The following is a 23,050-nucleotide window of genomic DNA, read 5'->3' on the forward strand; positions in this document are numbered from 1 at the left end:
CTTCTACGGAAAAAGAATAAAAAAGCAAAAGTCGGTTTTCACCATTTTTCTTTCCCTTCCTAAAAAACCAAAAAACTGAGAAAAACAAAAACATAAAATTTCTCTGCACCGCCTCATGATTTCCATTTCTTTCAGAAATACCCTTCCATTTCACTGCACTCTTTCCTTCCTCTCAATAAACCCCTCTCTGCCCCCTCACAAAAAACCATACAGACACACTCTATCTCTCTCTCTCTCTCTTTTCTCTCTTTCTTTGTCGAAAAATGGCAGATCACTTAACGCGACTCTGCCAATTCCTCGCCGAGGAGAAGCTCTCATCGTCGTCCTCATCGCTTGATCTTCTCCAGAAGCTTCGGTCCGATGAGTCGATCAAGCGAGGGCTCCAACAGTTCTACTTGATGCTTATAACCGGCCTCGACCCGATCGAACCCGCTTCTCAAACCCGGTTTAAGTCTTGGTCCGATTCTCAGATTCTTTCCCTTGCTTATTTAGGTTCCTCTATTACCTCGGTCTTTCGATCCCTCTCAGGTTCGTTTCTTTGTTTATTTATATTTAATAGCTTTTAGGAACTTTTTACTTTTTTGAATAAATATGTAGAATTTCATCTAGTTTTAAGCTTGTAAACTGATTATGTTACTTTCTTTTTACTATAAAATTTCTAAAATTTAGAAGACTCTGTTTCGATTATTTTCTCATGTTGTTTCTTGATTTTGTATTTTCTATAATTAGATTTTTTATATGATGGACATTTAGGAATGATTCCTATTTGTTTCTGAAGTGAAGAAATGCTGGGTTTTTTTTTTCCTTTTTTTTCTAATGATGTGGGATTAGATGCATTGAAATCTTCATGTTTGAGCAGTGGAACAATTGGAACCAATAATTGTTGCGGTAGGAAGGAAGTTGGTGGAATTTACTGTTTGCTTTTTGGAGAAATCAGACTTCAGTTGTGATGATTTGAGTCTACAGGTTTGATACAAAAACTCTGTTATTTCATAATTAATTAATATGTTAAAGTTGTATAATTTGAATGTCTACTGCTTAAAATAAGGCTATAGTTGATGTTTGTATATGTTTTTATGGCCCTATATCCTATAACACATTGATTTATGTAAATAATATATTGCGCTAAATCCAATAAGGACATTGAAGTGTGTACAGATCTAGTGCATGAATTATGTAAAGGTTTTCATGTTTTACTTTTCCTTCCCTCTTATTTCTTTCAAAAGAAGAAGAAGAAGAAGAAGAAGAAGAAGAATCAGATTCTTTGCTCATTTTTACAAAAAAGTACTTAATTTAGTTTGAAAAAAATCCTTTGTTTGCCTTTGAGTTGTAATTGACTTGTTACTCCTTGTAGTGTAATGATTATTATGAAAGTTGAAGTGCCTTTGTGTTTAAAGTATCTTTAGTTATCTCGAGTGCTCTCATATTATAGAACAGGTTTTGTGTAGCCTATGTCTTGTACTATTAGCTTGCTTACTCCAGAGCTTTAGTGTGTGTAGTCTGTTTGACTTGCACAAAACTTAACTAATTGAACCTTGGTTTTCAATTTGTTCTTGGCATTATGATTTTTAATTAGTAAATATTAAATATGTGAAATGTTGCTATTTGAAATGCAAATATTTATGTGATTGGAAGCTTTTTAAGGCATTGAAGATTAGGAAAGCATATCCCTACATGCTTGGTGGAGTAAAGAATGAGTGGATGCTAATGACATGTCTAGCTAGTGTTAACATTATTAGCAACACGCTTGCTAGTACTGGCGTTGGCATGGGGAGGTTTTGGAGAATTTTCCATGGTGGCTTTAGTGGACTTAAAGTCAGAAAAATTTGAGAGTTTTAGGGTTTATGGTTGAGGGTTAGTGTATAGCTTATGGTTTGAGTTGTTTAAGTTTTGATTAAATATGGGTTTAATTCTAGCATAACTGGCTGTAATTAAGTAGCTGCTGCTAGGGATTTTGGGTTGTTATTTTAGGGAAAACTGGTGGGAGTTGGGATTGCTCTAGGAAGGGAAAGAAACAGAGGAGAGAGAGAACGAAATGTGCAAGGCAAGTAATATACTAACTTTTATTTCATTATTCAAAGCCTACCATCTATAAAGTAAAAAACAAGGAAGTGTTTGTTGAGTCTGGACAATTCGTTTATCCATTACATCTTGGATTCAACCTGCAAGCTAACTGATAAATGCATAAAGGCTGACTTAAAACTTAATAAAGTTCAAAGTTACTAATTGCTCTGTTACACGGAAACTTCCTAAACTGCTAAAAATTATGCAGAAAATAACAAGAGAAGTTAATCATCCATGGTTACGTAAATGCATACTGTTCAATGACCTCAGTTTCTTGCGCTCATATGCTGTGTTACTTGTGCATCGAACATAAATTTAAGTGGGAATAGGTGAAAAATCTCTACTTGAATAGAAGGCCATAATAAATCCTAAATGAAAGCATTTCTGATAACACCAATTACAATAGGCCTATCATGTGGGCAAGGAAAATGGGACAATACACACACAAACAGCAAATGCGACAACAAATAGTCAGGGCTTGATAATTTGGGAATGTTAAGTTTGAGGTAGTAGACAAACAGAGTTTCTATTTTGTAAGGACAAGTTTGCTGGAATTTCAGGTGGCAGAGAAGGGTTTTTGGTCATTGTGATAGGAACTTTGGTTCCTTCTTTCAGGTAATGACAATATAATTGTCTATAACTGAGTCATCGGAACTGTTGGTGAGAGAATAATCATACTTCTTTCTAGGGGTGAAATCCCCCAATGGTAGAAATGGCAACTTCTTTGCAAAGAAAATTCCAATGTTTGCAAGTTTGATTATTGATTGGTACCCCTATGCGATTCATGAAGGAAATTGTTTTCGTGTGGCAAAGTGACAAAAGAATTAGTTAGATTATCAGTGTGTGTATAACATAGAGCAGTCATCAAATTTTTTGTTGTTGTTGTTTTTTTTTTTTTAATTTTCGAAAGATGGATTTTCTGTGTGATAAAAGTAATAGCTGACTTATGATTGTGGGTGGCATAGAATAGCTGTCCAGTTTGTTGGGCTTATTATGTCTAAGATTGATTATCTTTATCAGCTAGAGAATGTCTTTCAGTGTTGGGAATGAAGACCAAAGAAGGAATCGATAGGAACTTTAAACTCTAGAAAGGAACTTGCTTTTATTCATATAACTCAGTGTATGGCTCTACACATAGCACAAGGGCATAAAATGATTTTTCTAGCCGACCCAATTAGTAGGAAAAGGCTTGGTTTTCTATTTGCTGTAGAAAGTTGAGGTACTTTATTCTTTTGGCAGCATCTGGATCTCATTGTAGTTTCCATGAATTTAAATATGACACTATTTTGTCTCACTTATTTTCTTGTAATAATTATTTGAGTTGTTTGTTTGTTGATCTTAGACATTGTTTTCTTCGTTATTTTCCCACCGTGCTCATTGTCACTGACGTATTTTTCACATAATTTCTCTTTGACTTTTCAGAGTAATATGATACAACTTTTGGAGATTATATTGGGTGATGGAACAGAAAAAATCGTTGATTCATTGCAGCCTGCCTCTGTAAATAGTCTTGTAGACTTGTTGCCAATAGTTTCTAGCAATTCTGGTGGTATTGAGCTGGATGACCTCATAAAATGTGGTCTTCAAGGTATCTTTGATTCTTGCTTATTCTTATTTATGTTTTTTAGTAGCCTGCATTTGTTACTGATTAGGTTTGTTCTCCAAACAATCCTTGAGAAGGGTTCAAGTGCTCGAGGGCAGAGAAGCAAGTGGATCGACTTCTATCTGCATTAGCTTCTGAGTGTGTGCAATCTGAAAGACAAGCTTCAGGGTTTTATGCTCCCACTTTCCACCAAGATTTGAATTGTCTAATTTTCCTGTCCCAGCATTGGGCAGTTGCTCATGCAGATTGCATCCAATGTTTAATTTTGCTCTGCAAAGAGCTTGTTGAACTTCCTGATATATTTGATGAAAGGATGGTAGGTTCAAATTTTCGGAAGAGACTTTCCTTCAGTCTGAGGATTTTGAAGTTACTTGGATGTCTTATAAAGGATGTGCCATATGTGGAATATGATTCCTCTTTGTTAGAAGCAGTTGCATTATGTGCTGATGTATTGCCAAATTTGTTTAGACCTAGCTTAGAATTTGTAAATAACGTTGCTGCTACTGAGGGTAATTTTGAGAGTCTTGTACTGTTGCTAGTTGAAGAGTTTATTCATCTTGTTCAAGTCATTTTCTGCAACAGCAGTGTTTTTCAGAATGTCCAAGCATGTATGGTTGTGTCTATATTGGAACATCTCAACCCTTCTATATGGAGATATAACAAGGCTGCTGCGACCATAAAGCCCCCTTTAGCCTACTTCCCTCGAACTGTTGTTTATATCCTGAAGCTCATTCAGGATCTCAGAAGCCAAAAACATGAATTCGTTGATCTGAAGGAGCTTGACACAGAACTTGTTGGAGGTTGTGCTCATTTGTCAAATGATTCCCCTTCATGTCATGTAAGTCTTCAGAAGGTTCCCTTGCTAAAGAGGTTTACTGTTGATGAACTATTGAGAATGGTATTTCCACCATCGAGCAAGTGGGTGGACAATCTGATGCATCTTATTTGTTTCCTTCATTCTGAAGGTGTAAAATTAAGGCCGAAAATGGAGAGGTCAACTAGTTGTGGAAAATCTAATTGCTCCTCAGAATTGGAAAATGCTGTTTGTCATGATGATGAAGCCCTTTTCGGTAATCTTTTCTCTGAGGGTAGTAGGTCATTAGGATCTGCGGATGTATGTGATCAAACACCAGCTGTAAGTTCTAGCTCCAGCAATTGCAATATGCCAATGCAAGCTGCTTTGGAACTGTTGAGCTTTCTGAAAGGATGCATCTTCTCTCCTGACTGGCTTCCTTCCATTTATAAAGATGGTTGCAGAATGCTTAATACAGACCACATTGATATTTTGCTTTCCATACTCAACTGTCAGGGATGTCATTTTGAAGATAACTTTGCAGCTTCTCATGAAGAGAAGAAGAGTGGGCATATCCATGAACTTTCTTTTCAACTTCTGCACAATCTTCTTGCCCGACATGCATTGTCTGATTCACTTGAGGATTACCTAGTTGAGCAAATTCTGAATGTTGAAAATGGTGTCTTTGTTTATAATGATCAGACCTTAACCTTGCTGGCACATGCACTTTTCTCTAAGGTGGGCTTAGCTGGAAGTCGGTTGAGAACCAAACTATACAGAGGATTTGTTTCTTTTATTGTTGAGAAGGCAAAAGCTATTTGCTCAGATTGTCCTAACCTGAAGGAGCTTCTGGTCACTCTTCCATCTGTGTTTCACATTGAGATTCTTCTCATGGCATTCCATTTATCACCTGAAGGAGAAAAGGCGACACTGGCAAACTTAATATTTTCTACCCTTAAAGCAATTCATGTTCCATCTGCAGGTTCTTATAGCACACAGCTTTCATGCTGGGCTTTGGTAGTTTCAAGGTTGATATTATTGCTTCGGCACATGATATTACACCCATGTACTTGCCCACAATTGTTGCTGCTGGATTTGCGATCAAAGTTGAGGGAGACCCCATGTTTTGTTTCTCAGGTGCCTATGAATTCCACTGATAGTTTTTCCTCCCTGGCATCATTTGCAGCAAAGAATATGACTGGCACTTTGGTTGAGGAAGAGCCTAGCAGCAGTAGCCTGATCAACCAATTGATTGATGTTGCATACCTTCCTTCTCCACTTTGCATAGATGATCTGGTCATTGGATCATTATGTATGAGTTGGGATGACCTGTGTGCAAACTTCTCATATATTCTGGGGTTATGGAATGGTAAAAAAGCAGCATCTATGGAAGACCTTATTGTAGAAAGGTATATTTTCTTACTTTGTTGGGACATTCCTACTATGAAGTCCTCATTGGATCATCAGCTCCAACTGTGGAGTAACATGCAGACTCTGGACATATCTAGCATAGAACATTTCATTCACTTCAGCCATTCACTTTTGGGCCACTGTAATGTTATTGGCAAGATTGTTAACTTTCAAAATCTTGTGGTTGGTTTGTTAAGGCGCTTGCATGCTGCGCACATGCAGGATAACATTGAGAACCTAGGATGGGATTTCTTGAGAAACGGGATGTGGATGTCTTTGGTACTCTCTTTGTTTAATGTTGGCATTGGAAGATATTGTGTGAAGAACAACATCCCTGGAGTTGGTTCATTCTGGACAGAGAACAGACCTAGGGATAATGAGTATATCAATTCTGCAGAAGACTTCATTTCCTGCTTGATTGCAGATGGTCAAACTTCAGAGCTGTTGAGGATGTTCTCATCCTTCTTAAACAGATATTTGCAGGCCTATGAAAAGGCTTTCCTTGCTACCCTTGGTGGTAACCAGCATGATGAGAATATGTTCTCTTCTGTGCTGCTTCTCAAGCAATCTAAATTTGACAAATTCCTCTGGGATGAACTTCTTAAGAAGTGTGGTGTAAATTCTTTTCAGTTGGAGTCTGTTCTTGACATTTTATTGAAGTTGGATGGAGCTGTTGAGAAGAAAGCTTCTGGCATTTCATCTAAGGTGTTTTGGGAATGTATATTGCATGGTTTTCCCTCTCATCTTCGAACGTCTAGTGGAATCCTTCTTTCTTGTATTCTTAACATAAGGGGGATTATTTTTACTTTGGATGGGTTACTGAAATTACACAACTTGAAAGAAAATATTTTCCTGGAGACAGATGTACAGCGCCAAATTCTTGATTCATTGATGAGTGTTAAATTAGATCGCATCTTTGAGAGTCTTCATGAAAAATGTGAAGATGTTTGTCTCAACTTGAATGCTGGACTGGATCTGTCTGATTATACTGAACTGTTTCTACTGAAGCGCATGGAAGGGTTTCTAAGAGATATGCACTCTAGAGATCTAGGTGACACCAGTGTCCTTGAATGGGTAATTATGAAGACAATTGATACCATGGATGCCCTCAGGAAGGATCCTTCGAAGTCTGTAATCTTCAAATTTTATCTTGGAGCTGAAAATATGTCTGAACAGCTCAAAGAACTGCATGGATCACAGCGTGGTGATATATTGGTTCTTATTGACTCAGTGGGTAACTGTTGCTCTGAATCAGTTAATGTAAAGGTTCTTAACTTCTTTGTTGATCTTTTATCTGGAGAGCTTTGTCCTAATCTTAAACTGAAGATTCAGAGTAAGTTCCTTAGCATGGATTTGCTTTTCTTGTCCAAGTGGTTGGAGAAGAGGCTATCAGGCTGCATAGCTGAAGCTTTGGAGGGGGTAAACAGTGCCAAAGCAAATTCTGTTTCTCTGAGAGAATCAACTATGAATTTTATTTTATGCCTTGTGTCATCACATTCTGAATTACAATCAGAGCTACACAATCATTTGTTTGAAGCTGTATTGGTCTCACTTGAGACTGCATTTTTGCAATTTGATATTCATACTGCCAAGTCATATTTCCATTTTGTTGTTCAACTTGCAAGAGGGGAGAGCTCAATGAGGTTACTTTTAAAGAGGACAGTAATGCTGATGCAGAAACTGGCAGGTGAGGAGCGTTTGCTGCCAGGATTAAAATTTCTCTTTGGCTTTCTTGGATGTTTCTTGAGTGATTGTGGCTCCTCTAGGAATACTACAGAAAAGTGCTCTGGAAAGCCTCCATCTATTAGTAGTCTTGTGGTGGGCCCTGTGGCTTCTAGGCCAGTGGGATCCAGGAAGAATTCTGATACTTTGGTTCTTTCTGCAAATCGGGATGGGGCATCTGCTTCTCTTGAGTGTGATGCAACTTCTGTAGATGAAGATGAGGATGATGGGACATCTGATGGTGAGGTAGCTAGCATAGACAAAGATGATGAAGAGGATACTAACAGTGAAAGGGCTCTTGCTTCAAAAGTTTGTACATTTACTTCTAGTGGCAGCAATTTTATGGAACAACATTGGTATTTTTGTTATACCTGTGATCTAACAGTATCAAAAGGCTGCTGCTCTATTTGTGCTAAAGTTTGTCATCGTGGTCATCGTGTTGTTTATTCTCGCTCCAGTCGGTTTTTCTGTGACTGTGGAGCAGGAGGTGTTAGGGGTAGTAGTTGCCAATGCTTGAAGCCTCGAAAATTCACCGGAATTGATGATAGTGCACTTACTCGTGGTGGCAACAATTTTCAGTCCTTTTTACCTTTCTCAGAGGATGCAGATCAGCTGCCAGAAAGTGATTCAGATGTGGATGAGGATGTTGGGGCAGATATGGAGAACTCACTCAGGTTATTCATTCCGAAAGAGCTTCAAGATGGGATCTCAATGTTGCTTGAAGAACTTGATGTTGAGAGTCAGGTGCTTGAACTTTGCTCTACATTGTTGCCTTCTATAACTAGCAGGAGGGGATCCAACCTTTCAAAAGATAAGAAAATTATTCTGGGCAAAGACAAAGTGCTTTCTTATGGCGTAGAGCTCTTGCAATTGAAGAAGGCATACAAAAGTGGGTCCTTGGATCTGAAGATAAAGGCTGATTATTCAAATGCCAAAGAACTTAAATCACATTTAGCTAGTGGTTCTCTTGTCAAATCATTGCTCAGTGTCAGTATTCGAGGTAGACTTGCTGTTGGAGAAGGTGACAAAGTTACTATATTTGATGTTGGGCAGTTAATAGGACAAGCCACTATTGCACCTGTAACAGCAGACAAGGCCAATCTTAAGGCCCTATCCAAGAATCTTGTTCGTTTTGAAATTGTTCACCTTGCATTTAATTCTGTGGTAGATAACTATCTTGCTGTGGCAGGCTATGAAGATTGCCAGGTTCTTACTTTGAATCCTCGTGGAGAAGTGACTGATCGTCTTGCCATTGAACTTGCCCTGCAAGGTGCATATATCAGACGAATAGAGTGGGTACCTGGTTCTCAGGTTCAGTTAATGGTGGTTACTAATAGATTTGTCAAAATATATGATCTATCCCAGGACAACATCAGTCCTATGCATTACTTTACATTGCCAGATGACACAATAGTTGATGCAACACTGTTTGTGGCCTCTCAGGGAAGGATGTTTCTTATTGTCCTTTCAGAACAAGGGAGCTTATTCAGGCTGGAATTATCTGTGGAGGGTCATGTGGGGGCTACACCTTTGAAGGAAATAATTCATATTCAGGACAGGGAAATTCATGCTAAGGGCTCATCTTTGTACTTTGCTTCTACTTATAAGTTACTTTTCTTGTCCTATCAAGATGGCACTACTTTGATAGGTCAGTTAAGTGCCAATGCGACATCATTGGCTGAGATATCTTGTGTCTATGAGGAGGAGCAAGATGGTAAGCTAAGAGCAGCTGGACTGCATCGATGGAAAGAGTTACTGGCTGGAAGTGGGTTATTTTGTGGCTTCTCAAGTGTGAAATCAAATTCTGCACTTGCAGTATCTGTGGGGGCTCATGAGTTATTTGCACAGAATCTAAGGCATGCTGTGAGCTCTTCCTCACCTTTAGTTGGGATAACTGCGTATAAGCCCTTATCCAAAGACAAGGTCCACTGTCTTGTTTTACATGATGATGGGAGCCTTCAGATATACTCTCATGTCCCTGTCGGAGTTGATGCCAGTGCTAGTGCCACTGCTGAGAAAGTTAAAAAATTGGGTTCTAATATCCTTAATAATAAAGCTTATGCAGGCACTAAGCCAGAATTTCCCCTTGACTTCTTTGAGAAAACAGTTTGCATTACAGCAGATGTGAAACTGGGTGGTGATGCAATCAGGAATGGTGATTCTGAAGGAGCTAAACAGAGCTTGGCATCAGAAGATGGCTTCCTAGAAAGTCCAAGTCCTGCAGGATTTAAGGTATTGCACTATGTTCCTTTTTCTTCTTATCTGTAGCTTTATGGCTATTAGTTATTCTATGTTTGGCTTTGGTCAGTGGCTGTTATAATATTTGCTTCTAAACTCTGGAGTCTGTTTTTAGTAGGCTGTGAGTGGGATTCCCATTAACATCGCTGTGATGTAAATTGCCATTTAATGAGTTAGACTTCTCTATAACAACATTTCTACTGTTTATATAGCACTTAAAACTCTACCTGGCAGCATGTGCATGGTGCTGACATTATGTGGTGCTAAACTTAGTGATCACCTACCATTAGTTCCAAAAACATCTGAAAAGTGTCAATCTTGTGGGAAAAGTTGCAGGGGCAGGTTGGGAAGCAATTGTTCTTGACCAATACTGTGCTTCATCAGCCTGCTACATATAATCGTATTTTCTTTGTTTTGTTGAAGTCTTAAATGTTAATCTCTTTGAATATTATGATTGAATTGTCTTTTGTTTTTTTTTTGTCAGATATCTGTTTCCAATTCAAACCCTGATATTGTCATGGTCGGTTTTCGTGTGTATGTGGGTAATCACTCAGCAAACCATATACCTTCTGAGATTACCATTTTCCAAAGGGCAATTAAGCTTGATGAGGGCATGCGGTCCTGGTATGACATACCTTTTACCGTGGCTGAATCACTCCTTGCTGATGAAGAATTCATCATCTCTGTTGGTCCAACCTTCAGTGGCTCAGCCCTGCCAAGAATAGATTCACTCGAAGTTTATGGTCGAGCTAAAGATGAATTTGGTTGGAAGGAAAAAATGGATGCAGTGTTAGATATGGAAGCTCGTGTTCTTGGTTCCAATTCCTTGCTTGCAGGGTCTGCTAAAAAGAGCCGGTCAATGCAGTCTGTTCCTATCCAGGAGCAGGTAGTGGCTGATGGTCTTAAGCTTCTGTCCAGGATTTATTCTCTGTGCAGGTCACAAGAAGAGGAGCTAAAAGCAGATATGAGCAAGCTCAAGAGCAAGCAGTTGTTGGAAGCAATATTTGAGAGTGACAGGGAACCCTTGATGCAGGCTGCTGCTTGCTGTGTCCTGCAGGCTGTGTTTCCTAAAAAAGATTTATACTACCAGGTACTTACCCTAATGGAATCTCTATAACCTAATACTGAATTACCTGACCTGGCTTACATAAATGTATCATTTAGTCTCTAATGAGAATTTTTCTCATCTAGGTTAAGGACACTATGCGTCTTCTTGGGGTGGTCAAATCAACATCTCTTCTTTCTTCAAGACTGGGAATTGGTGGTGCTACAGGAGGGTGGCTTATTGAAGAGTTCACTGCTCAAATGCGGGCTGTGTCTAAAGTTGCACTGCACCGTCGCTCCAATTTAGCCATTTTCCTGGAGATGAATGGTATAATCTCTATGCATTGTTTCTCTATATGAAATCCTGGCATATTAATTTGTATTTGCTAAGGAATATCTGTGCCTGCTCAAGCTTCCCCATGTAGCATGTAGGCCTTATGCATCTTGAACGCCTTCTCTGCCTGTAACTGAAAAAACCGCTAATGAAGCTTGAAATTCTTGTTGGCTGGCTGTAGTTTCATGTCTCTTGGTATTCTCATTTTTGCTACTGTCAATTTTGGGTCTTTTTTTTCTTTCTTTTTTTGCCTCAAACTGTTAATATTTTAGTTAAGGTTGTTTTCCACCTTGCAAATATCTGACGAAACTTTATATCCAGCAAGAGGGTTAGCACCTTGTTTAACTTATAGAATGATGGTTGACTTTGTTTTGCATGTAGGAAACGTTTTACTTATTTATTTTTGGATATGATGAGGTGGGGTGGGCCTGACTCTATATTTCTAAAATCATTTTTGTTGATGTAGGTTCTGAAGTGGTGGATGGGCTTATGCAAGTTCTGTGGGGAATTTTAGACTTAGAACTGCCTGATACACAAACAATGAACAATATCGTGATATCTGCCGTGGAGCTCATTTACAGTTATGCTGAATGTTTGGCTTTGCATGGAAAGGACACAGGGGGGCACTCTGTCGCACCTGCTGTTGTATTGTTTAAAAAACTTATGTTTTTTCCGAACGAAGCAGTTCAAACTTCAAGCAGGTATTTGTTGTAATAATTGCTGCTGCATATTGATCTATTTTATTTTTTTAGGAGCACAGCTCACTTTTGCTTCTCCTTCAGTTTGGCCATATCATCAAGACTGCTCCAGGTTCCATTTCCAAAACAAACTATGTTAGGAACTGATGATGTGGTAGAAAGTGCTGTAACGGCCCCTGTGCCTGCTGATTCATCTGGTGGAAATACACAAGTCATGATTGAAGAAGATTCAATAACCTCATCTGTTCAATATTGTTGTGATGGCTGCTCTACTGTTCCCATACTAAGGCGCAGATGGCATTGCACTGTGTGTCCTGATTTTGACTTATGTGAGGCTTGCTATGAAGTTCTAGATGCTGATCGTCTTCCCCCACCCCATTCTAGAGACCATCCCATGACTGCAATTCCAATTGAAGTGGAATCTCTTGGAGGAGATGGCAGTGAAATTCGCTTCTCCACAGATGATCTGAGTGATTCAAACTTGGTGACATCTGTAACAGATGTCAGCATGCAGACTTCTGCACCTTCAATTCATGTCTTGGAACCAAGTGAATCCGTGGAGTTTTCTTCTTCAATGACTGACCCTGTTTCAATTTCTGCTTCAGAACGAGCTGTGAATTTGTTGCTTCTGTCTGAGCTTCTTGAACAGTTGAAAGGGTGGATGGAGACCACTTCTGGGCTTCGAGCTATCCCTGCTATGCAACTTTTCTATAGATTATCATCTGCTGTGGGTGGACCTTTTATTGACAGCTCAAAGTCTGAAACCTTAGATTTGGAGAAATTAATTAAATGGTTTTTGGATGAAATTAACCTCAATAAACCTTTTGTAGCCAGAACACGATCATCTTTTGGAGAAGTGGCAATCCTTGTCTTCATGTTTTTCACCTTGATGCTTCGAAACTGGCACCAGCCTGGAAGTGACGGTGCTGCTTCAAAAGCAACTGGGAATACTGACACTCCTGATAAAAGTGTTACTCAAGTCTCTAGTTTGGTTTCCTCTCTGTCTTCTTTGTCAGATCATGACAAAAATGACTTTGCATCCCAGCTTCTTCGGGCTTGCAATTCTCTTAGGAACCAAGCTTTTGTTAATTATCTAATGGATATTCTGCAGCAGCTAGTGCATGTTTTTAAGTCCCCAGCTGCTGGTCTTGAAAGTGCCCATGGTTCAAATGTTGCTTCTGGATGCGGGGCTCTACTGACAATCCGAAGAGATTTACCTGCTGGTAATTTTTCTCCATTCTTTTCAGATTCATATGCCAAAGCTCATCGGGCAGATATTTTTATGGACTACCGTAGGCTATTGCTGGAGAATGCATTTCGACTGGTGTACACCTTGGTAAGACCGGAAAAACAAGACAAGAATGGGGAGAAAGAGAAGGTTTATAAGACATCCTCTGGCAAGGATTTGAAGCTTGACGGATATCAGGAAGTCCTCTGCAGTTATATCAACAATCCTCATACAGCATTTGTGAGAAGATATGCAAGGAGGCTTTTTCTGCATCTCTGTGGAAGCAAAACTCACTACTATAGTGTTCGGGACTCTTGGCAATTCTCAACTGAAGTGAAGAAACTATACAAACATGTAAATAAATCCGGTGGATTTCAAAATCCTGTTCCATATGAAAGAAGTATTAAGATAGTTAAATGCCTCTCTACAATGGCTGAAGTGGCAGCTGCCCGGCCTCGGAACTGGCAGAAGTATTGCTTGAGACATGTCGATGTTCTGCCCTTCCTAATGAATGGGATATTTTATTTTGGTGAAGAGTCTGTAATCCAGACTCTTAAATTATTAAATTTGGCATTCTATTTGGGGAAGGATATGAATCACTCTTTGCAAAAAGCTGAATCTGCGGATTCTGGAACCAGTTCAAACAAATCAGGAGCACAATCTCTGGATTCAAAGAAGAAGAAGAAGGGTGATGATGGAATTGAATCTGGCTCAGAGAAGTCTTTTGTGGATATGGAGGTGGTTGTTGAAATCTTTACAGATAAGGATGGTGATGTCTTGCGGCAATTTATCGATTGCTTTTTATTGGAATGGAATTCAAGCTCTGTGCGTGCTGAGGCCAAGTGTGTTCTTTATGGCGTGTGGCATCATGGGAAGCATTCATTCAAGGAAACTGTGTTGGCAACTCTATTGCAAAAGGTCAAATGCTTGCCAATGTATGGTCAGAATATAGTGGAGTACACTGAACTTGTCACTTGGGTACTTGGCAAGTTCCCTGATAACAGTTCAAAACAACAGATTGAACTTGTGGACCGCTGCTTGACTCCTGATGTTATTAGGAATATATTTGAGACACTTCATTCACAAAATGAACTCGTAGCTAATCATCCCAATTCTCGCATATACAACACCTTGAGTGGTCTGGTAGAATTTGATGGTTACTATCTTGAGAGTGAGCCATGTGTTGCCTGCAGCTCTCCTGAGGTTCCATATAGCAGAATGAAACTAGAAAGTTTGAAATCTGAAACCAAGTTTACTGACAACCGCATCATTGTAAAATGTACTGGAAGTTACACAATCCAGACTGTGACCATGAATGTTCATGATGCCCGTAAGTCCAAGTCAGTAAAAGTCTTGAACCTGTATTACAACAATCGACCTGTGGCTGACTTGTCAGAGTTGAAAAATAATTGGTCATTATGGAAGCGTGCAAAGAGTTGTCATCTTGCTTTCAACCAGACTGAGCTGAAAGTAGAGTTCCCCATTCCAATCACTGCTTGTAACTTCATGATTGAGCTTGATTCATTCTATGAAAATCTTCAAGCCTTATCCCTTGAACCATTGCAATGCCCGCGTTGCAGTCGACCTGTTACCGATAAGCATGGAATTTGCGGTAACTGCCATGAGAATGCATATCAATGCAGGCAGTGCCGCAACATCAATTATGAGAATCTGGATTCTTTTCTATGCAATGAGTGTGGATACAGCAAGTATGGTCGGTTTGAGTTTAACTTCATGGCAAAGCCAAGTTTTACATTTGATAGCATGGAGAATGATGAAGACATGAAGAGAGGGTTGGCAGCTATAGAAGCTGAATCAGAAAATGCTCATAGGAGATATCAGCAACTTCTGGGCTTTAAGAAGCCCCTTCTGAAGATTGTGTCAAGCATTGGTGAAAATGAGATGGATTCACAACAGAAAGACACTGTCCAGCAAATGATGGTCTCTTTGCCTGGTCCTTCATGTAAGATAAACCGCAAAATTGCTCTTCTAGGTGTTCTTTATGGTGAGAAGTGCAAAGCTGCTTTTGATTCTGTCAGTAAAAGTGTTCAGACACTGCAGGGTCTTCGTCGGGTTTTAATGAATTACTTACACCAGAAACATTCAGATAATTCAGGGGCTGCATCAAGGTTTGTAATTTCCAGATCCCCAAATAACTGCTATGGCTGTGCAACGACATTTGTTGCGCAGTGTCTTGAGATCCTACAGGTGCTATCAAAGCATCCAAATTCTAAGAAACAACTTGTTGCAGCTGGCATATTGTCTGAGTTGTTTGAAAATAATATTCACCAAGGTCCTAAAACTGCTCGTGTCCAAGCTAGGGCAGCACTTTGTGCTTTCTCTGAAGGTGATATTAATGCAGTAGCAGAGTTGAACAGTTTGATACAGAAGAAAGTCATGTACTGCCTTGAGCATCATCGCTCCATGGACATTGCCGTTGCCTCTCGTGAGGAATTGTTATTGCTTTCAGAGGTGTGTTCCCTGGCTGATGAATTCTGGGAATCAAGATTGCGTGTTGTTTTCCATCTTTTATTTTCTTCTATAAAATTGGGTGCAAAGCATCCTGCCATATCAGAGCATATAATTCTTCCTTGTTTAAGGATTATATCTTTAGCTTGTACTCCTCCAAAGCCTGATACTGCAGAAAAGGAGCAAGGTGTTGGCAAATCCGCTCCAGTTACACAGCTGAAGGATGAAAGTAACTCAACTGTATTTGGGTCCCATGGTGGTAGTGTCAGTTCTAGTAAATTGATGACAGAATCTTTGGAAAAAAATTGGGATGCTTCTCATAAGACTCAAGATATTCAATTGCTCAGTTATTCTGAGTGGGAGAAGGGAGCTTCATATCTTGATTTCGTCAGAAGGAAATATAAAGTGTCTCAAGCTGTCAAGGGTGTGGGCCAGAGGTCTCGCCCTTATAGAACTGACTTCCTGGCACTCAAATATGGACTAAGGTGGAAGCGCTCTGCTTGTAAAACCAAAAGCGACTTGTCAGTATTTGAGCTGGGATCATGGGTTACGGAACTTGTTTTGAGTGCTTGCTCTCAGTCTATTAGGTCTGAGATGTGTATGCTAATTAGTTTACTTTGTGCTCAAAGTTCATCGAGACGATTTCGGTTGCTGAACCTACTGATGGCTTTGTTACCAGCAACTCTTGCTGCTGGTGAAAGTGCTGCAGAATATTTTGAGTTGCTATTCAAGATGATTGATTCAGAAGATGCTCGTCTTTTCTTGACGGTAAGGGGATGTCTAGGTACAATTTGTAAGTTGATTACCCAAGAAGTGGGCAATATTGCATCACTTGAGAGGAGCCTGCATATTGACATTTCACAAGGGTTCATCCTCCACAAGCTCATAGAGCTCCTTGGCAAATTTCTGGAGGTTCCCAATATCAGATCCAGGTATCACTACTTCTTACTATTTTCTCTGTTAATGAAATTTCCCCCTTGTCTTCTAATTGATTTCCTTTTGACAACAGATTCATGCGGGACAATTTGCTGTCTGAAGTCCTCGAGGCACTTATTGTAATTCGTGGTTTGATAGTGCAGAAGACTAAGTTGATCAGCGATTGCAATCGACTTCTAAAAGATCTTCTAGATAGTCTTCTGCTTGAAAGTAGTGAGAACAAACAGCAATTCATCCGTGCTTGTATCTGTGGTCTGCAGATTCATGGGGAGGAGAAAAAAGGAAGAACTTGTTTGGTATGGAATCTTTAATAAATTATCCTGTTATTTTTGTTTATTTCCTGTCATTGTTCTGTCTTGGTACTGTCAACAATGTTTAAAACTAGTACTCAAAACTTTTGATACCATCAAAGCTGATGGTGTCACACTGAATTTTGCTTATCCAGTAGTCCTGAGTTGAATTTGTTTATACAATGGTAAAGAGATCCATAGGTGTTGGAGGTTATCCTCAGATCTCATTTCTTTTCCAACTGATCTGTTGATGAGAAGCTAAACTATGTGTTTGGTTGAGATTGTGCACAAATGTTCATGGTTAAACCTGTCTTTGTGTTCAAAAATAGAGAAATTTAAGAGTGATTATAATAATGCAACTGCTGATTTGAACTAATTTCATTTATATGAATTTATGGCAGTTTATTTTGGAGCAACTCTGCAACTTGATCTGCCCATCAAAACCAGAGGCTGTGTATCTGTTGGTTCTAAACAAGGCTCACACACAGGAAGAGTTTATTAGGGGATCAATGACCAAGAATCCATATTCAAGTGCTGAGATTGGTCCACTGATGCGTGATGTTAAAAATAAAATTTGCCATCAATTGGATCTGATAGGCCTTCTTGAAGATGACTATGGCATGGAGCTGTTAGTAGCTGGGAATATAATTTCTCTTGATTTGAGCGTTGCTCAAGTTTATGAGCAAGTGTGGAAGAAGTCAAACAGTCAATCCTCCAGTGCCATAGCTAATTCTTCATTGTTATCCTCTGGTGCTGTAGCCAGAGATTGCCCACCGATGATAGTGACTTACCGACTTCAGGTTTGTTACTGTTCTTTCTTGTGAATGCCTTGTGCTTTTTGCCTTGCAATCATTCAGAAAGGACTTCTTGATTCAACCATGCAGGAATCTCTTTTCCCACTTGCGTAATGTCCTTAAAGATGGTTTTTTTATAGGAATCCTTATCTTGAGATAGTGGTCATTTAACTTAAAATCTCGCTTGTCCTCTCTGTTTTCTGCACTCTGCTTTTCCAACTAAAGTCCATTTTGGGCAGAGTTTATGAAACTCAATGTGAAAAATTGGACTTGGCCGAGAGTTTGAGACCAAAAGTGATCTGTCATTTATGTTTTTTTTTTTTAACTTATTGTACTCAATTGGCAGGGTTTAGACGGTGAAGCCACTGAGCCTATGATAAAAGAATTAGAGGAAGACAGAGAGGAATCACAAGATCCAGAGGTCGAGTTTGCAATAGCTGGTGCAGTACGTGAGTATGATGGGTTGGAAATCTTGTTGCACATGATTCAGGTGTGTGGGTTATTTCTTTAATATCTGAAAAAGGACCTTAGACTTTTAATCTAGGTTATGATCCAACTACAGTTCTTGTTTATTTGTCATGCATAAAATTTTGAAATAGGTTCATAATGGGACAAATGGTTTTAAAATGAATTAATGTTTATCCTTACTTCGAATGTACAGCGTTTGCGTGATGACTTCAAGTCCAACCAGGAGCAGTTGGTTGCTGTTCTCAATCTCCTCATGCATTGCTGCAAGATAAGAGAGAACAGAAGGGCCTTATTAAGGCTAGGAGCTTTAGGTCTACTTCTTGAAACAGCAAGGCGTGCCTTCTCTGTGGATGCCATGGAACCGGCTGAAGGCATTCTTTTGATTGTGGAGAGTTTGACATTGGAAGCAAATGAGAGTGACAATATTAGTATTTCACAGAGTGTTCTTACTGTCACCAGTGAGGAAACTGGCACTGGAGAGCAAGCAAAGAAAATAGTTCTTATGTTCCTGGAGAGGCTGTGTCATCCTTCAGGGCTTAAGAAATCAAACAAACAACAGAGGAACACTGAGATGGTTGCAAGAATATTGCCCTACTTGACTTATGGTGAACCTGCTGCCATGGAAGCACTTATCCAGCATTTTAGTCCGTACTTGCAGGACTGGGGTGAATTTGACCGGTTGCAGAAACAGCATGAAGACAACCCTAAAGATGAAAGCATTGCTCAGCAAGCAGCCAAGCAAAGGTTCACCGTAGAAAATTTTGTTAGGGTTTCAGAATCACTGAAAACAAGTTCCTGTGGGGAGAGGTTGAAGGATATAATCCTCGAGAAGGGCATTACAGGTGTAGCTGTTAGACATTTGAGTGAGAGCTTTGCGGTTGCAGGGCAGGCTGGCTTTAAATCTAGAGCAGAATGGGCATCAGCTTTGAAACTGCCATCTGTCCCACATATATTATCAATGCTCAGGGGCTTATCAATGGGACACTTTGCCACTCAAGGATGCATTGATGAGGGTGGGATCTTACCCTTGCTCCACGCTTTGGAAGGTGTAGCTGGAGAAAATGAGATCGGGGCAAAGGCAGAAAATTTGTTAGACACACTATCTAATAAGGAGGGTAAAGGAGATGGATTCTTGGAGGAGAAGGTGCGAAGGTTGCGGCATGCAACTAAGGATGAAATGAGACGTCGTGCTCTCAGGAAGAGGGAAGAGATGCTTCAGGTACTCTTCATTGAGTTTAGTACCTCTGCTTATACATGTTGTTGCATGCTTCTTGCAGGAAAGAGGAACTTGCCATTCTAGCTGATTATTTCTGTTTGTATATCCATATGAACATTGCCTTCTACTTCCATTTCTTTTGCTTTGGAAATTGTAATTGTGAATGGTTTTCAATTATATAGTTGTCTTTCTTTTGTATCGGACTCATAGCTTCAAGTGTACTGTTGCTGTTGTAAGTGTACATATTTTTAGGGATGAAGCTTATGACAGTTGTTTAATGAAGCTTGTAGAAACAGATTACACATTTCAAACGCTGCTTTTTCTTAGTTTTTCTTTTATTTATTTGTGTATTTTGGCAAGAAAAGCTGAAGCAATTCCTTTCATTGTGTTTTCTTTTGGCAACTGTACAGGGACTTGGAATGCGACAAGAAGATGGTGGTGAGCGAATTGTTGTTGCTAGGCCTTTTCTGGAAGGTTTGGAAGATGTGGAGGAGGAAGAAGATGGGCTGGCATGCATGGTTTGTCGAGAAGGCTACAGTTTGAGGCCTACTGACTTGCTGGGTGTTTACTCTTACAGCAAGCGAGTGAACCTGGGTGTTGGCACTTCAGGAAGTGCCCGTGGAGAGTGTGTTTATACTACTGTTAGTTACTTCAATATTATTCATTTCCAGTGCCATCAGGAAGCCAAAAGAGCAGATGCTGCTTTGAAGAATCCGAAGAAAGAGTGGGAGGGGGCTACTCTCAGAAACAATGAATCACTTTGCAATTCTTTATTTCCTGTAAGAGGTCCATCAATTCCATTAGCGCAGTATGTTCGCTATGTCGATCAATACTGGGATAACCTCAATGCCCTTGGTCGTGCTGATGGAAGTCGGCTCCGGCTGTTAACTTATGATATTGTTCTGGTATGCTCTTCCATTTAGCTTGTTATTAACTTTCCTGCACGTTTCATTTTTAGAGATCATGCCTTGTATATCTAATATTTTCTGCATATTTTCTGTATAGATGCTAGCTCGATTTGCCACAGGGGCATCCTTCAGTGCAGAGAGTAGGGGTGGTGGAAGAGAAAGCAACTCCCGCTTTTTACCCTTCATGATCCAAATGGCTCGTCACCTTCTTGAACAGGGAGGCCCCTCTCAGAGACGTAACATGGCCAAGGCAGTGGCAACATACATAGACTCCTCAACATTAGATTCCAAGCCCATCAGTGTTGGAACTCAAACTGAAGAAACTGTTCAATTCATGATGGTAAACTCAATGCTTTCGGAGTCGTATGAGTCATGGCTGCAACATAGACGTGACTTTTTGCAACGTGGAATATACCATGCGTACATGCAGCATACTCATGGTCGGTCAACCGCTAAGATAGAATCATCAAGTAGCAGCAGAAGTCCTGCAACAGAATCTGGTGGTGATGAGCTACTGTGTATTGTTCGACCAATGCTGGTGTACACTGGATTGATTGAGCAGTTGCAGCAATATTTTAAGGTTAAGAAAACATCATCAAGTTTGGCATCTAGCAAAGGGGAAGGAAGTTCCACAGGAGGTGAAGGGGAAGGGGAAGGGCTGGAAGGTTGGGAGGTGGTGATGAAAGAGCGGCTATTGAATGTGAAGGAAATGCTAGGGTTCTCCAAGGAGCTGGTGTCATGGCTGGATGAGATGACATCAGCTAGTGATTTGCAGGAGGGATTTGACATCATTGGTGCATTGGGCGATGTCTTATCCGGTGGATATTCAAAGTGCGAGGATTTTGTGCAAGCTGCTATCGCTGCAGGAAAAATGTGAGGCTTAAGATGGAAAGAGATGGGTGTTGTATGTATGTATGTATGTATGTATTTTGGTTGGTTGAGCCTAATTTTGTTATTTTCATTACATAAGCAAATTAGGGGTCTAAATCCGACATAGAGAAAAATATGTTGGAACACACGTATTTCTTTCCTTTGATAATAAAAATCATTGTTCCTCTACTCTGTCTTGCCGACCGTAGTAGTGGTGTCTCTGTTTGACAGTCATTTCAAGTTTTACCCGTATTATATATTGTTTTGTATTGGATCTTTCATTGACAGAAAAATTGAAAACAAAGCATCTAAAGAGAAGCTTTAATCAAATCATGTCCTAATCTTGACAGAATCACCTAATCTTTCGATACATACAACAAGTACAGGAGAGATTGTGAGCTAATCTACCTACTCCCTTCCAGCAGCTAATCTTGTCTTTTCCATTCCAAGACATTTCTCATCAAACACAAAGGAAAAAGCGTGAAGCCCTGTTGGACAAATGGGCTGCACGACTCTCGTGGCCCATGGGTTTTGCTGGGTCAGGATCGTCCAATTTTTTTAATGAATGCAAAGCCCACCCTAAATTTTCTTTTCCTTATTTATTTTTAATATGGTAGAGAGAAAGAACCAATATCTTTAAAGTGATTTGAAAAGAAGCAAAAAGTTTGTATTGGTGAGGGATATTAAATTCCAACACATAAGTATTTATTTCATGAATATTTTAATAACAATTTGAAAATAGTTATATATGCTACAATTTTGGTTTGTTTTGACAGAATTATTTTTTTAATAAAATTTTTCAAAATTTTGTGATGACACGAGTAAAAGATGTTAATTTTCCAACCTCACATTTGTTCTTGTACAGAAAATAAAAGAAATAAAAATGTCAAACACGATTAACACTCAAACATTTGTCTCAATGAATGTAACTATTTTCCATTCAACAATAAATTCTTATTTTCGTCCAATAATTCTTAAAAGGAAAGAAGAAAAACATTGTATAATGTAGATAGCAAATTAATGCCTTGAGTTTCACCTTGAAAGGCACTCAAGGTTTCATGACCCAAAATCCCACTAATGATCACTCTCATTACAAGGAAGTTTTTGATTCCAACCCCTTACAGAGCTAATCACATTCTAAATATGTTTATGTACAAAAATGACTCAAACCAAATTGCTTCTGCTTCATTTAGATTTCCACCATAAAATTGGTGCAAATATCCCTTCAATACAACCTCTCTTGTATTAGTCTTATCAAATCTTAAAGAGAAATCAATACAAATTTGAGCCCTCCAAATCAATGTTAACCCAAAGTCCAACCATTTCAAGTTTCTGGCATTCTTTGTTGGTTGAAGATGGGACCATGATCATTTATCAATCTCTCTTTGGTAGGCGTGACATATTCTGAATTGACCATTAAAGATGACAGCTGTGACTGTGTCTGTGAGTACCCCTCAATGCTTCATGGACAGATTTTGCGTGGAAACAAATACGAAAAAGACCCATCTGTGAAACTTAAAAAAGTTCACCACTTCTGCAACATTGCCTCTCTCTCTCTCTTTTTAATTTTTTACAATCAGATCTAAGGTTCCAACCCAATGCCAAGGACCGACACATGGCTATTTTTCCCTTCAACTAAAAGTGAAGCTAATTTAAGGAAATGGCATGTCCCATAATTTTTCTTCTCCTTCGTTGGAGTGAAGGAATCGTGTATGTACTTGCATGATTCAACAGGCCCTTTTTATGATTATGTAATAAGGTCCATACATTCTCTGTTTGGTCTCCGTCTCTAGAGTTGAGAGCTTTAATGGATGATGGCCCTCCTCTCCCCCATGACTGTCCCACGCTAAGCTGACTATCATATTTTTTGAGATGATATCATCCACTGTCCTTCCCAGTTCTAGTACATTGCTTTGAAGAGTTTAAATTCGATATGTATGTGTCTGATATAGATATTTTATAAAA

At 39.4% G+C, this 23,050-nt stretch overlaps 1 protein-coding gene across 1 annotated transcript; it reads left to right on the forward strand.

Moving 5' to 3' along the window:
- The first annotated feature begins 212 nt into the window (after positions 1-212).
- BIG (auxin transport protein (BIG)) lies at positions 213-21,274 on the forward strand. Its single transcript, XM_018119438.2, has 14 exons — positions 213-528; positions 860-966; positions 3,487-3,652; positions 3,745-9,824; positions 10,315-10,920; positions 11,022-11,202; positions 11,675-11,909; positions 11,991-16,535; positions 16,613-16,835; positions 17,231-17,629; positions 17,970-18,113; positions 18,285-19,310; positions 19,718-20,212; positions 20,313-21,274. The coding sequence occupies exons 1-14, from the start codon at positions 264-266 to the stop codon at positions 21,090-21,092; spliced, it is 15,252 nt and encodes a 5,083-aa protein (XP_017974927.2). The 5' UTR covers positions 213-263; the 3' UTR covers positions 21,093-21,274.
- Positions 21,275-23,050: the final 1,776 nt, after the last annotated feature.

Source organism: Theobroma cacao, chromosome 4 (genome assembly GCF_053813885.1).
Source record: "Theobroma cacao isolate CCN51 chromosome 4, ASM5381388v1, whole genome shotgun sequence".
In the NCBI taxonomy this organism is placed as follows: Eukaryota; Viridiplantae; Streptophyta; class Magnoliopsida; order Malvales; family Malvaceae; genus Theobroma; species Theobroma cacao.

Coding starts and splice junctions, on each gene's coding strand:
- BIG (XM_018119438.2), top strand. CDS start 264: ATGGCAGATCACTTAACGCGACTCTGCCAATTCCTCGCCGAGGAGAAG. Junction 3,653..3,744: donor CATAAAATGTGGTCTTCAAG/GTATCTTTGATT, acceptor ATCCTTGAGAAG/GGTTCAAGTGCTCGAGGGCA. Junction 20,213..20,312: donor TAACTTATGATATTGTTCTG/GTATGCTCTTCC, acceptor TTTTCTGTATAG/ATGCTAGCTCGATTTGCCAC.